The sequence below is a fragment of the Trachymyrmex septentrionalis genome, unplaced genomic scaffold (assembly GCF_001594115.1).
Source record: "Trachymyrmex septentrionalis isolate Tsep2-gDNA-1 unplaced genomic scaffold, Tsep1.0 scaffold9, whole genome shotgun sequence".
Classification (NCBI taxonomy): Eukaryota; Metazoa; Arthropoda; class Insecta; order Hymenoptera; family Formicidae; genus Trachymyrmex; species Trachymyrmex septentrionalis.
In genome coordinates, this window is record NW_017306091.1 from 2,675,883 (window position 1) to 2,688,560 (window position 12,678).

The 12,678-nt window shown below is 25.3% G+C and overlaps 1 protein-coding gene across 5 annotated transcripts in view; it reads left to right on the plus strand.

The window, feature by feature from the left end:
• The window catches only part of LOC108755693, a 42,281-nt gene that overhangs the window by 18,205 nt on the left and 11,398 nt on the right, over nucleotides 1-12,678 (plus strand). For all 5 annotated transcript variants that reach the window (XM_018498858.1, XM_018498854.1, XM_018498855.1 and 2 more), the window contains exons 3-4: nucleotides 8,441-8,504; nucleotides 10,983-11,242. In XM_018498858.1, the coding sequence (XP_018354360.1) occupies nucleotides 8,441-8,504; nucleotides 10,983-11,242 (324 nt within the window). The remainder of the gene's footprint in view (nucleotides 1-8,440; nucleotides 8,505-10,982; nucleotides 11,243-12,678) is intronic.

Sequence of the window (12,678 nt, forward strand, 5' to 3'; positions counted from 1 at the left end):
TTTTGTTTACTTAAATACTTTTGAATTGTATTTTTTAATGTTTGATGTACATTTTTATCTTTATAAGATGTTTTATTTATATAGAAATTTGTTTACAAATAAACATTCAGCAACTAATGAAGACATAGAAGGATGAAAAAAATTTTGTTTTGCAGTAGATTTAAATAAAATTCGAAATACAATATTTTTCACATTGAATTTTTTAGAACACGCATATATAAGATATAATTATTTATTATACGTATGTACACATGTTTTAACCGCATATACGCACACATGTATGCCTACACGCACGTATATGTATAGTTAATATATAATATCGATGTTACATATATTAATAGTATTATTTTTATGTGTACATATAACATTTTTAAAATGAAAATTGAAATATTGCATACACTTCATTTTCATACAAAATGATTCATATGAACGAGGGATAAAATCTCTTTATCAATCTTAATCAATAACTCTAGTTGTAACCCAGATAGAGCATATGTGCAAAATGGGGATAAGGCATTTTAAACACGTCTAATGATGTGATATCGAAAAGACGTCTTAACTGTCTTATATCTTTAAGATGTTTTATGTGCCTATTTTGGGGACCTAAATGTTGTCTGAAAACATTTAGAAAATTTAGAATAAGTTGCGTTTCCATATCTATATTACATTACAGTTGAAATTAAATTAATATATATATTATATTACATATTATATTTGTAAAATTTTTATGAATATATTTCTATTTATCTTTTCTCTTTATTTTACTTACCAAGTATTTATATACGAATTTTATAATATTTTTATTATTTGTAATTGAAAATACGTAGTTAAAAATAAAAGATTGAAATGATATAAATTGTTATTTATAATTATTTTAATTTCTTAAATACCAATTCAAATCCTCACAATCTTTATTCGTTTCTATTAGTTTTGGGTTTCTTTTTAATCATTTTGAAAAAATAATTTTATTAATTTTTTAAATATTTTTAATATACACTATACAAACAAAATTTCTATTTCACAAGTTTATCATTTTGCGAGAATGTAGCTACATATGATCGATATCAAATGGCTGCTTAATCTCTAAAATATATAATTTAATATCAATCATTATTGATATCAAATATATTTTAGAGCTTAAGATTTATTTGTTGTTTAATGAAACTGTATTATCACTGTATTATGCTAATTTAAATAGCTTCTATCATAAACTTATCTTGTAAGCAAAATAATAGAAGCATGAAAAATTATAGAAAATTTATGTAGCATCATGTTATGTTATGCAGTTGGATAAACAGAAATTTGAAATAATATCGTAAACCGACGTAAACTAAATATCTATATATTTATTTTACTTATGCACACGTTTATACATACAAAAATTTCATAGAAATACAAATATAAAAAAAAAGTTTAGATAAATGTGGTCCGAATAGAACATAATTGCTTCAGATTGCATGAGAATATCTGATAAAGTCATATTCGCGCTCGGCCGCTTGTCGATTTTAACGGTCTGTCCGTTCACCCTGCGTAGCATGTATCTTATTAATCTCTATTTCGCCGAATCAATAGTACTCTAGACAAAATTGTATTGATTTCTAATTTAACTATTCGATATTCTAGAATCAAGTGATAATATTTTTAATAAAACAAAAATTATAACAAAAATGACAGTCCTTTAATATTCTGTAATTAAGAATGCTAAAGTTGTCTCTTTCTAACATAAAAGAACTTTTAATTTTACGATAATACATACTATATCTACATTGCACCGTGACATATGTTAAGTTCAATAACGTCGCATTGCACACGACTAATCATTTAGCAAACAAATCGATTTCGTCGATAAACGTATCGACTTCTGCACGATTACATTAAAATTACTATAAATGTAAAGAAGCATATTTTCATACATTTATTTTCTGATATCTTATTCTTTTGATAAAATTAAAATGATTTAATTTTTAGTAATTTAAATAAAATTAAAATTATATAGAATTTAATTAATTTTATTAAAAGATAAATATGCTGATATACAAAGCCTGAATGATTTTGCCATTAATATATTATTAAAGTTATAATATTGCAAAAGCTTTAACATTTTTAATATTTATTAAACACTTATTCAAATATAAAATGGAGTTTTATTGCAAATATAAATTTTATATTATTTGTATATATGTATAAAGTAAATATATAGGCGAAAAAAAGATTTTAATTTTTTCTTCTCTTCTAAAGATTTTAATTTCTACTCTATATTTTTATCCAAAAAAGATTTCTTAATCTAATCTAATCCAACCGAATCTAATCAAAATCTAAATTAGGGATAAACGTTGGCAAAGAGGTATTACTTCAAGCAAATCATCAGTTTTTTGATGATTTTATTGAGCATATATATATAATCGAAGATATGAAATTTATATTATTATAAAAGTTTCAATTACACCGTTCAACTTTTTGTCGAGCACAAAAACGAAGATAATCGTTTCTTATAAGTTTTTTTGTGTTAAATATGATTCCATTTATCAAACTGTTCTATCAAATGACATCATTTTAGAAAGCTGTTAAAGCTGCAATCATATATCACATGTATTAGGTGTAGTAAAAAGTCATCGCGTATTTTTTAGCTCAAAGTTGTATATACAATATCTTCGTCAATAATGAATGAAATTCAAATTTAAAAAAAGGGTTTTAAAGGGCTTGAAATCTCTACTTTTAAAAGCTTATCACATTTTTTAAGTTTATATAAGTTTGATAATTTTTACATACCAAAAACTACGAGCTGAAAAAGACGAAAAATTTTCTTCTCACTTTGTGGATTTGTAACGTGTCCAAAACGAATTTGGAGAAAATTTTCGATTACATATCGTGAAAGCTTGATACTTTCCCTACAAAATCGTTTTTTTTAAATATTCCTACGACTTTTGATTACTGAGTTATCGCGGATTAAATAAAAGAATTATTTTGAATAAAAGAATTACTTTAATTGCTCATAACTCCATTAAAAATTGTCGTATCGTATAATTTAAAAAAGAGATTTTTAAAGCTGAAACTTTACTCTATCAAGATATATTTATATTGTTGGTAAGAAAGTAATTGCGGTTTTTATTGATAGATGTCTTTTAAAAATACGCGATGACTTTTTACTACACCTAATATGATTATAAGGCTTGCGACTTATATAAATCATTAGTATATATCTCTTTTTTTAATTATATGTTATTCGAACTTCAAAATTTTTTAGATCGCTGAATACTAATCTGTTGTTAGACATTGATAACTGAATGTTTTTATGTATTGAGGCTAACTATAATGGCAATAAAATTAAACTATAAAACATTTCTGGCATTAAATGTTATTAAAAGAAACTCACATTAAATTAGATGTCTCTGGCATTTATATCACTAAATGTAACTAGTCTATATTAGAAATGATGTCTCTGGCGTCTAGCCCATATCAAAATAGACACCTCTAACACCTTTGACACTTTTGATATCTCTTATATTATAAAAAAAAATAGCCCTCATCAAAATAGATACCTTAAACATTTAAGTTATTGAAAGTAATCAGTACAAAGAAATCATTTTTAATATTTAAAATATTAAATATACAAATATTATTATTGTTATTATTAATATTATTATTAGGATTATTTTTTGCTGAAAAGGACTCCAAAGTGAGTTAAAACTTTCGAACATTATTATTAAGCAAAATTAGATTTACTATTGTAAAGTATTTTTTATGCTCTGATTACTGCGCTGCACTTTTAGTAGTCTTGTCCTATTGTTTTGTTATAAATTGCTTGCGAATAAAGCGCTTTGATGTATTATTTTTTTAATGTTGCGCAAATTCGCAAAAGATTTAGCAATGTGTTATAATTAATCTATAAGTTTAAATATTTTAATAGCTCAGTGAAATTATTATTTTTGTAGATATATGTTCTGTTATGTTTGTGATATACATGATATGCAGTGCGAAGAAGTATCTTAATTTATCAAATTAAATATGTCAAGTTAAATTCGCAAAAAAAGCATTTCTCCTGCATCATCTCGCTGAGATGAACGAGAAGTAAAAAAAGGAGGACTAGGTCTTCGAAACTAAAAAAAACAGAATTAACTATAATCAAATATTCATATCTTACTGATTCTACTAATTTTATCATTTCAATACCTATCATTATTTTACGATTGTTTGATATTATTTATTAACGATAATGCTACAATATTGTTATTTAAATTTATCTTTCTCTATAAAAGTAATAATATTACAAAATCAAGTAAAATAAAATTGATACACTATAATGTAATTGTTTTACTGTTTTGATATTAAAAAATATTATATTCAATAAAGTATATAAAATATTATATTCAATAATATATAAAATAGAGGGAAATAGTTCTAATAAAGACTGCCAACTTAAGTAGCAGAATGACGTTAAAAGACGACATTAATGACGTTTAGTAGATCAAAATAGACGTCACTATATTGTATTTATAGACGTTATTTTACTACTTTACTACATTCACGAAGTTGCGATTTGTAGTACGTCTAAATATAATGCAATAAATCTCATTGTCAGCTTTGGCCGCATTGCGTGCTATGCACGCGTCGAATATACTTAGTCTAGTCACGCCCCTGATGATAACATGAATATAAAGCTAAATATCTCAAGAAGAATACATAATATTTTGAGATATTTTTTTTTCTTATATAACTTTTTTATTATAATATGCTATAATATGAAGAGTGTCCTATTTTAACTTTTACATCGAAATATCTTGAAAAATATGAAAGATAAAATTTTTTTTCAAATTTTGATTTTATTTATGCTTTGTCAAACCATATAACTTTCGTCTAAAATATTTTTTTATATCTTATATATTTTTCGAAAGATTTTGATGTGAAAGTAAAAAATGGAACATCCTGCATAATAAAAAATAATTACGAACGTTCTTCTATTGTATATTGCGAGTATATTGAATATTCTTAATATAGCCAACGTAATACATATTTTCTATCAAATTATTTATATGAATTTGTATCTTAAATCTCTCATACATTTAATTTCATCCATTGCAAACATTCACGCATATTATAACTTCGAGCGTTTCGCTAGCGCACTTTTACGACAGAATATGCAGGAATAAGAATGTCACGATGAAAATATGATGACGTTTCATTATACGTACATTTTTACAGATTTGGATTTTATAATATCGTTACGTTATAATATCTTTGTTTATGCTCCATAGAGAGCAAAACTAAAGACTCTTCTTATGCAATAGGGCCTCCAGCTATTGATTGAGACTATTATAACTTAACTGGTCCAGCAATTATTGAGATCCGATAATCGTACTTCGGCTCAACTAAGCGGCTCGCGTATACCCGATCTGTCTTGCCGCTGCCGCGTATACACTTGGCACGAGACACGATTCTTGATACATACATAATTCTTATCTACAATTCGTATGTATTCGCGTACGTAAACATAGACATAGACATAGGCATAACTAAGAATACAATTCACGAATATTGACCGACTTGTTACGCTATTGCTTTCTATTATTGTGTTTCACGCAATATAGAAACAATTGAAGGAAGTGCAACGACTGTTTTCTTTGTCTAATCTTTCCAATGAATACATTCCGTAACAGTTTATTGACATATGTATGTATTTATATTACAGGTACGTTGTATTTGGTTTAAGTGTTTATTTTTAATTATTTTTTAAATAATTAACAAAGTTATAACAATTTTTTTTAATTAAAGTTATTTTATTTAAAACAGCTCTATACATGTGTGATGATTTAAACGAAAGTTTTAAATTATTTTTTTTTGTAAATATTTTTAATGATAAATTTATTTCTTCGATAAAATAATATATTTATTCTATTATAATTTTGTGAGATATTTTATATAATAAAATTTAATAAAGTGAAATAAATGTAATTTTTAGTAGTTGTTCATGAAATATATTGTTACACTATACTTTAATTGCTTTTAGTATGTGAGTGGAATAACAAAATAAAAGTGTTTGTTATAATTTTGAAAAATAAACGAATAATCTTTTATACTTTTTCATTTTAAAATTATTTTATAATCTTTTATATTTTTAGAACTTAAAGAAAACTAAAGAGCAATTAACATCAAATTCATATACGTATGATAAATTTGATTCCAATTGTCCGTCACTCTTTTATGTTAATGTATTGTTTTTCGCACTTTAAAAAAATGAGGTATAAACATCGTTATACAAACATCTTATCTGTAGTCAGTTTGTAACTTGCCATTTGGCAACTGCTTATATTTTTTTGTAATATTTATTTCTTAATATGAAGTAACACACTGAAGACAGTTATTTAATATTATATATTATAAATAATTTCTACATATAACAATGTGTTAATTAAAATCCAAACGAGAAATTCAAACATTTTTGGCGAAATATCAAAAACTAAAATAATGCAGTGAAAAAATAATTATATCGAAATAAACGCATTGACGCAATAGCAATGTTGTGTACAGTTACGTGTACTGCAACTACGTAAGTAACTTTAAAATGGCCTTTTGTGTGAACTGTGTATATACTAACATATTATATTATAATATAAATCAATATGCTAATAAGGAAATATACTTGAGTGCTATTTTGATGATCTTTTATAAATATGTTATAATATAATTATAATTAAAAATCTTATTTTTTAAAATAAATGTATTTTTTATGAATACTATTACGCATCTGAAAGGATTAAAACATTCTTAAAAAAAAAATATTTTTACATTTCTATAAGCATACATCAATAAAATGATAAATGTAAAAATATTTTAAACACATCTTTTATGGTTTTAAGCGCATGTAACAGTGTATTCATACTTTTTTAAATAATTTAATATTCTAATTGCTTTCTAATTCTATTCTACTTTTTCAGAATGCTTTTGTAATCAACATAAAACTTATTTAAAGACAAATTTGATTATATCAAATTACATTCTAAAAATATTTTTTTGAAAAAAGTTATAAAAGTCCTTTCATAATCTTAGTCCTATTTACTAACAGATTTTTTCTTTTAGAATTTTTCGCAATAAATTTAGGGCTAAGTTATCTTAAGAGAAATAAATTGCAGAAACATTTTAATACTAAAATTGATACAACACAACTTATTTTTTGAATATATTTTATTCTTGTATAATTTTATATGTTTTGGATAACTTTTTAACTTTGCAAGCAATAAATTTGAAAATAAAATATTTTGTATTTGATTTGAGAACTTTTAGTAAATTATACGATTAACTTCTTATTTTTAATTACTTTGTTTTTAGACGGTTACGATAATCGATAATGGTAGTTCTAAATTTCTATTTACGTGATTTCTATTAGACTTTTATTTGTTCAATATATTATACATTTTCGTTGTGATTGCATAATTACAATGAACAACTACACATTTTCCGAATTATGCGGTATGTATTTCGAAGTGTGCGATACGTATATACGGTGAAGATATGACGAAACGGCAATGCAGTGGACGCGCTGCGGCAAAGAGATACACAGAAATATTTTTTTTCTATTTAAAAAAAAGACTGATATGATAATCATTTTACGATACTTGTAATTACGCAATTGTAAATAAAATGGTGTTATTGCATTAGGTCAGTGCAGTTGCATCTATATTTATTTTTTACTGCATCATTCTAATTTTTGACATTCGGCCAAAAATGTTTGGCTAGATTTCTCTTTAACACTTTAACAAACGTTATACAACACGTTATTATTGTTACATATAAAAGTTATATATAGTTAATATACGTCTGTCTAGAACATTATTTCATATTCAAGAAGCGAAGAAAGAACTGTCACCAATCAGCAAATGTCAGAAAGTGTGTCATAAAGATATGATTAAAATATATATTATAGATGTTTCTTGCGCATATCAAAAATGCATTTTTACACTAAAAAAAATCTTGCATATATGTTAAAAATCTGGTATAATATTTGATTAATATATTTGTTAGAAAATGAACGAATCAAAATTCTTCTAAAAATAACTAGACTTATGATTAATTTCTTCCTGTTAAACATACTAGAATTTTAATTGTAATCCCATTAGACGTAGACAGATTAATTGAACCAGAATTCCGTTTCTATTACAATTAAAGTTCTGATATTTTCTTATTTAGTTGGGTCAGCATAACTTTTTAATGAACAAATTTATTTTTCTAAAGTATTAATTATTACGTCTTCGTTGATCTACACATGTAAATAACAAATTATTACTACTTATCATATTAACTTTTCTTTTAATAAACAAAAAACATTCATATTTTATGTGAAAATCTCTTACACTAATTAATTATTTACTGTGACAATGATACTAATTATAAGTGAAAACAGCTCTAATAAAAATAACTAATATAAAATTCATTTAAATTATTTTAGAGGCGGACTGGCGAGGTAACGGTAGACAGCGAGGAACAGAATGCCGTGTTTGTGTGTATTTCCGGTGAGTAACTCTACGTTTTTTTTTTTTTTTGTAAATTTCAGAATATGATAACAATTATTTTATGAGTTATACACACATTATACAATTAATGTTTGAATAAAATAAAACATTTTAATAATACCAATAATTTAATTACATCATTAATCAGTCAGTTTTTTGTAATAATTAAAGTGTAAAGTTGCAAAAAGATTCATTTAATGTTACACGATTAATTTAATAAAAATTTCTTTTTATCAAGACATTCTAAAAGTTGCATTTTATGCAGAAACATTTTGAATAATATTTTATACATTTTATAGATAACATTTTACACTTAGAAATGCAAAAATTATGATGATCTTAATATATGTTATTTTAATATAACATAGTTAGGATAGGTCAGGTTAGTATCTTTACTCATCCTTAGCTTAATATTCAGCAAGTTCATAAAATATTATTTAGTATTGATAATATTAAAATCAAATTATTAATAACAAATCAATAAGAGACTGTGTGTATTTCACTTTAGCATCAGATAGAATAATAGCCGATGTGAAATAAAAAAATGCAAATATTTATAATTCACATATTAATATTAGTCATTAATTTGCCTGATGAAAATTTGAAATTGTCAAATTTTTATTTATGCCTTATCATATTCTGTATAACTTGTCTTACATTATATACAACAAAGTTACGGCACTGAGATTGCAAGATAATTAATTTTTTTCTCTGTTTATTTTCAAGTAAGAAGTGGATAAAAAACATGATGTAAATACTAAAAACGATTAACTTGTTATTTTATGTACTTCGAGATATAAGAGAGCAATATAATAGTTAATCATTCCTATTTTTATATTGAATATTTGTATTATAAAAATATTATTAAGATAATGACATGATGGGTGCGTTCAAGGCAGTGAAACTGCCAGTTTGTTTGCCAAGCAAATGCTACGTAGCTAACAAACAGCGGCTCGTACATCGTATAATTTTTTGCAACAGATATAGTATATTAGAAATTACCATTATTGTTAGAAAGTAATGATATGTGTCATTAATAACGTAGAATTTGCATTTTTTGATAATGTTACATTCTTAAAGATATTTTTTGTCATATATAAATGAAGACTATAATAAAATGTAAATAATATTATTAAATTTACAGCATAAATTAACCAACGAGGAATGCATAGTTAAAAAGCAAATAAATATATCATATAATAGTTACAGTAAATTAAATTGCTAGCTGAGCAATGATAAAATATGTTATTAGGTTGTAACAAAGCAGCTAAAAATTTGTGATAAAACTTACTAGAACATTATATACTAGTCTTTCTGTATATAAATCTGCAGGATATTACGTTGTATCGCAAGTATTTGCAGTTCTTTCTTCCTTTCTTATCATTCTTTCAGTTTTCTCTTTTATTCTCTTTCTTTTTTCCATTATATCTTCTCTGCTTTTTCTCTATCTTTTTCTTTTTCTTTTTTTCTGATCCTCCCTACATATTCTTTGCTTTTCTTGTTTCCTACATCAGTCTTTTTTTGTTGTCTTTATTTTTCTATCCTTTTTTATTCTTTTCTGCAATTACTCGAGGTGTATTCATTCCAACACACTCTAATATTTCATCTACTCATCATTTATATATATCTAATGGCATTTTTATTCGCTATTCTCTTAACAAGACAAATAACTATCATTTAACCATTCATATCTCTAATCTCTTCTTTTTCACACTTTATTAAAAAAATAATATATAAATAATAATATATAATAATACTAAAAGTAATAATTGATTCGATTTTCCAAAAGAAGAAATCAAGAGATAGAGTAATTTTTTCCAAGTGTACGCATCAGGAGCAAGTGAGATTATGTATTTTTACGGCAGCATCTAGTTAACCAAAAATGTAATCATTAAATCTCAATAACGACTGGACTAATTGACTTCTTATTAGGCTCAATCGATTATTCGAGATATTGTGTACAATTTAAATTGACAAGCAGTTGACATGTAATTTGCTTGAACTGGAAATTAATAAATTCACACGAAAATATTATTAGGCAAGACTCTTGATTGAATATGGCCTTCTTTGCTTAATTATATTAATATATATATATTTTAACTCATTAATAGTTAATATAATCGTATGTAAGACATTAAATTTTATTGTGAATAAAATAATTCTAGAGCAGTAATTAATACTTAATAATCTATATTTCAATACCTCAATTTTAAATATATATTGAATATTATTGAATATATATTGAATATTACTTTTATATTTTTACTGTTTACTTTTAATGGTTTTTATATTTTTTTTATATACAAGGAAAAAAAAACAAATGTCACAATATTTTTCTGCTTAAAATGATTTTATATGTAATTGCTAACTTAAAATATTATTTTACACTTTTAGTAAATAAGGTTATGGATTTTTTTTTCGTTTTTAAGAAGATAATTTATCACTTATGACATTCTGAAAACGCTCACTATTTCATAGATAGCAGCTTATTTCGTAATTCTGGTGCACCGACTACGTTACCAGAAGTCCGTGATGGATCATCTACGGCGGAAGCAGCATTCAGACGTTTATCGGATGCGGAACAAATTCTGCTGGAGAGTTTGGACATCGATCAATATAGACCCAGACATACTGGCCGATTTCTGACGATGCATAAAAGACGACGTAAGAAGCTTACTACCAGATCCTTGAATCAGGAACCAGGTATCTTGGACGATATCTTCCACGGACTGGTGCAGGTAATTTATATATAAAAAATGAAAACTTTTAAAATAATTATAATACTCGTAAAAAATTAAAATCATTTTCACCGATATCGTACAGCAATATTTTCTATTATATTTAACTTTTAAGATTTCAGCCGAGATTGAAGTCTAACGAATGCTTTTTTGTTTCATACATAGTATACATGAATATGAATAGAAAATTTTGTTTCGCGCCAACGTCCTTGATAGGACATCTTATTTTGTTATTATTACAGAAAAAATGACAGAAGTAGCATATTTCCCAGATTTCTCCCAATTTTTTACATATACCAACTTTAAGCCCAGCAGTTAATACAATTAATGCGACATCCTCTTAAAATAATAATATATACCTAATATAGAATTTTTTTTTAAGTGCAGTTAGACTTATTGCCCTATTACGGATAAATATATAAGTAGATAGATTGGAAATTTATATATGTGTATTTTTTTTAGAAAATTGATAGGCTTGTCAGTGCAGAAGTGATAGATATGATGAAAGAAGTTCATCCTAGCGTAGAACAACGCATAATATTATATAAAATTTCTTATCAAGACAGGAATAAAATCCTCGAAAATAGGTATGCATATATATTAAAAATTGAGGCAATATCCTGTACTATAATGTGCCGATCAGCACGAATAACTTCATCAATTCGGTCAGCATTCTTTGCTGTTATCGATATTCTTCGGCGCCAGGGATGCGGTTCGTTCTCGACGCGTTGTCGCCCTTCTTTAAAGCCTCACTCCATTTATAAATGCTTATATCTAACAACGTTTTCTTGCCATACTGTGCTTTTTCCATCCTTGTGCATATTTCCGAGATCATATTTTACTCCGTCCTTGGTAAGAAATTTAATTATTATGCGTTGTTCCACATTTGGATGAACATCTTTGCTCATATTTGTCGCTTTTACCGAACTTTACATTAGCAAATCTGCCAATTTTTTCAAGAAAGTACACATTTCAGAATATTAAGCGATGCGAACCGCATCACTCTTATTTGGGCATGCAAATTAAATTATAATTTAAATTTGAACGCCCTTATATTAACTTCTGCATTGATTTTTGTGGATAAATATTATGGTGATAATAATCAGTGGGTGATATGCTTGTTTCAAAAACGTTATATGATGGTAATTAGTGATTATTTGAAAATTGCAAAACCAGACGTGTGCAGACAAAATTTGAATGCGTATAAATTTTATCCTTAACACATTTCATGTTAGCAACATGACGGTTAGGTCAGAAGAACCATATTGAACTTGCCATTCAGGCTTTTTATAATATTTCGAATATATATATAAGCAGATATATTATACAATATATTATCATAAAATATTTCATTATTATATTTAATATTAATATGTTGTTTTAATTAAAATTCATTTAAAAGTATATAACTTGTGTGTGTGTGTGTGTGTGTGTGT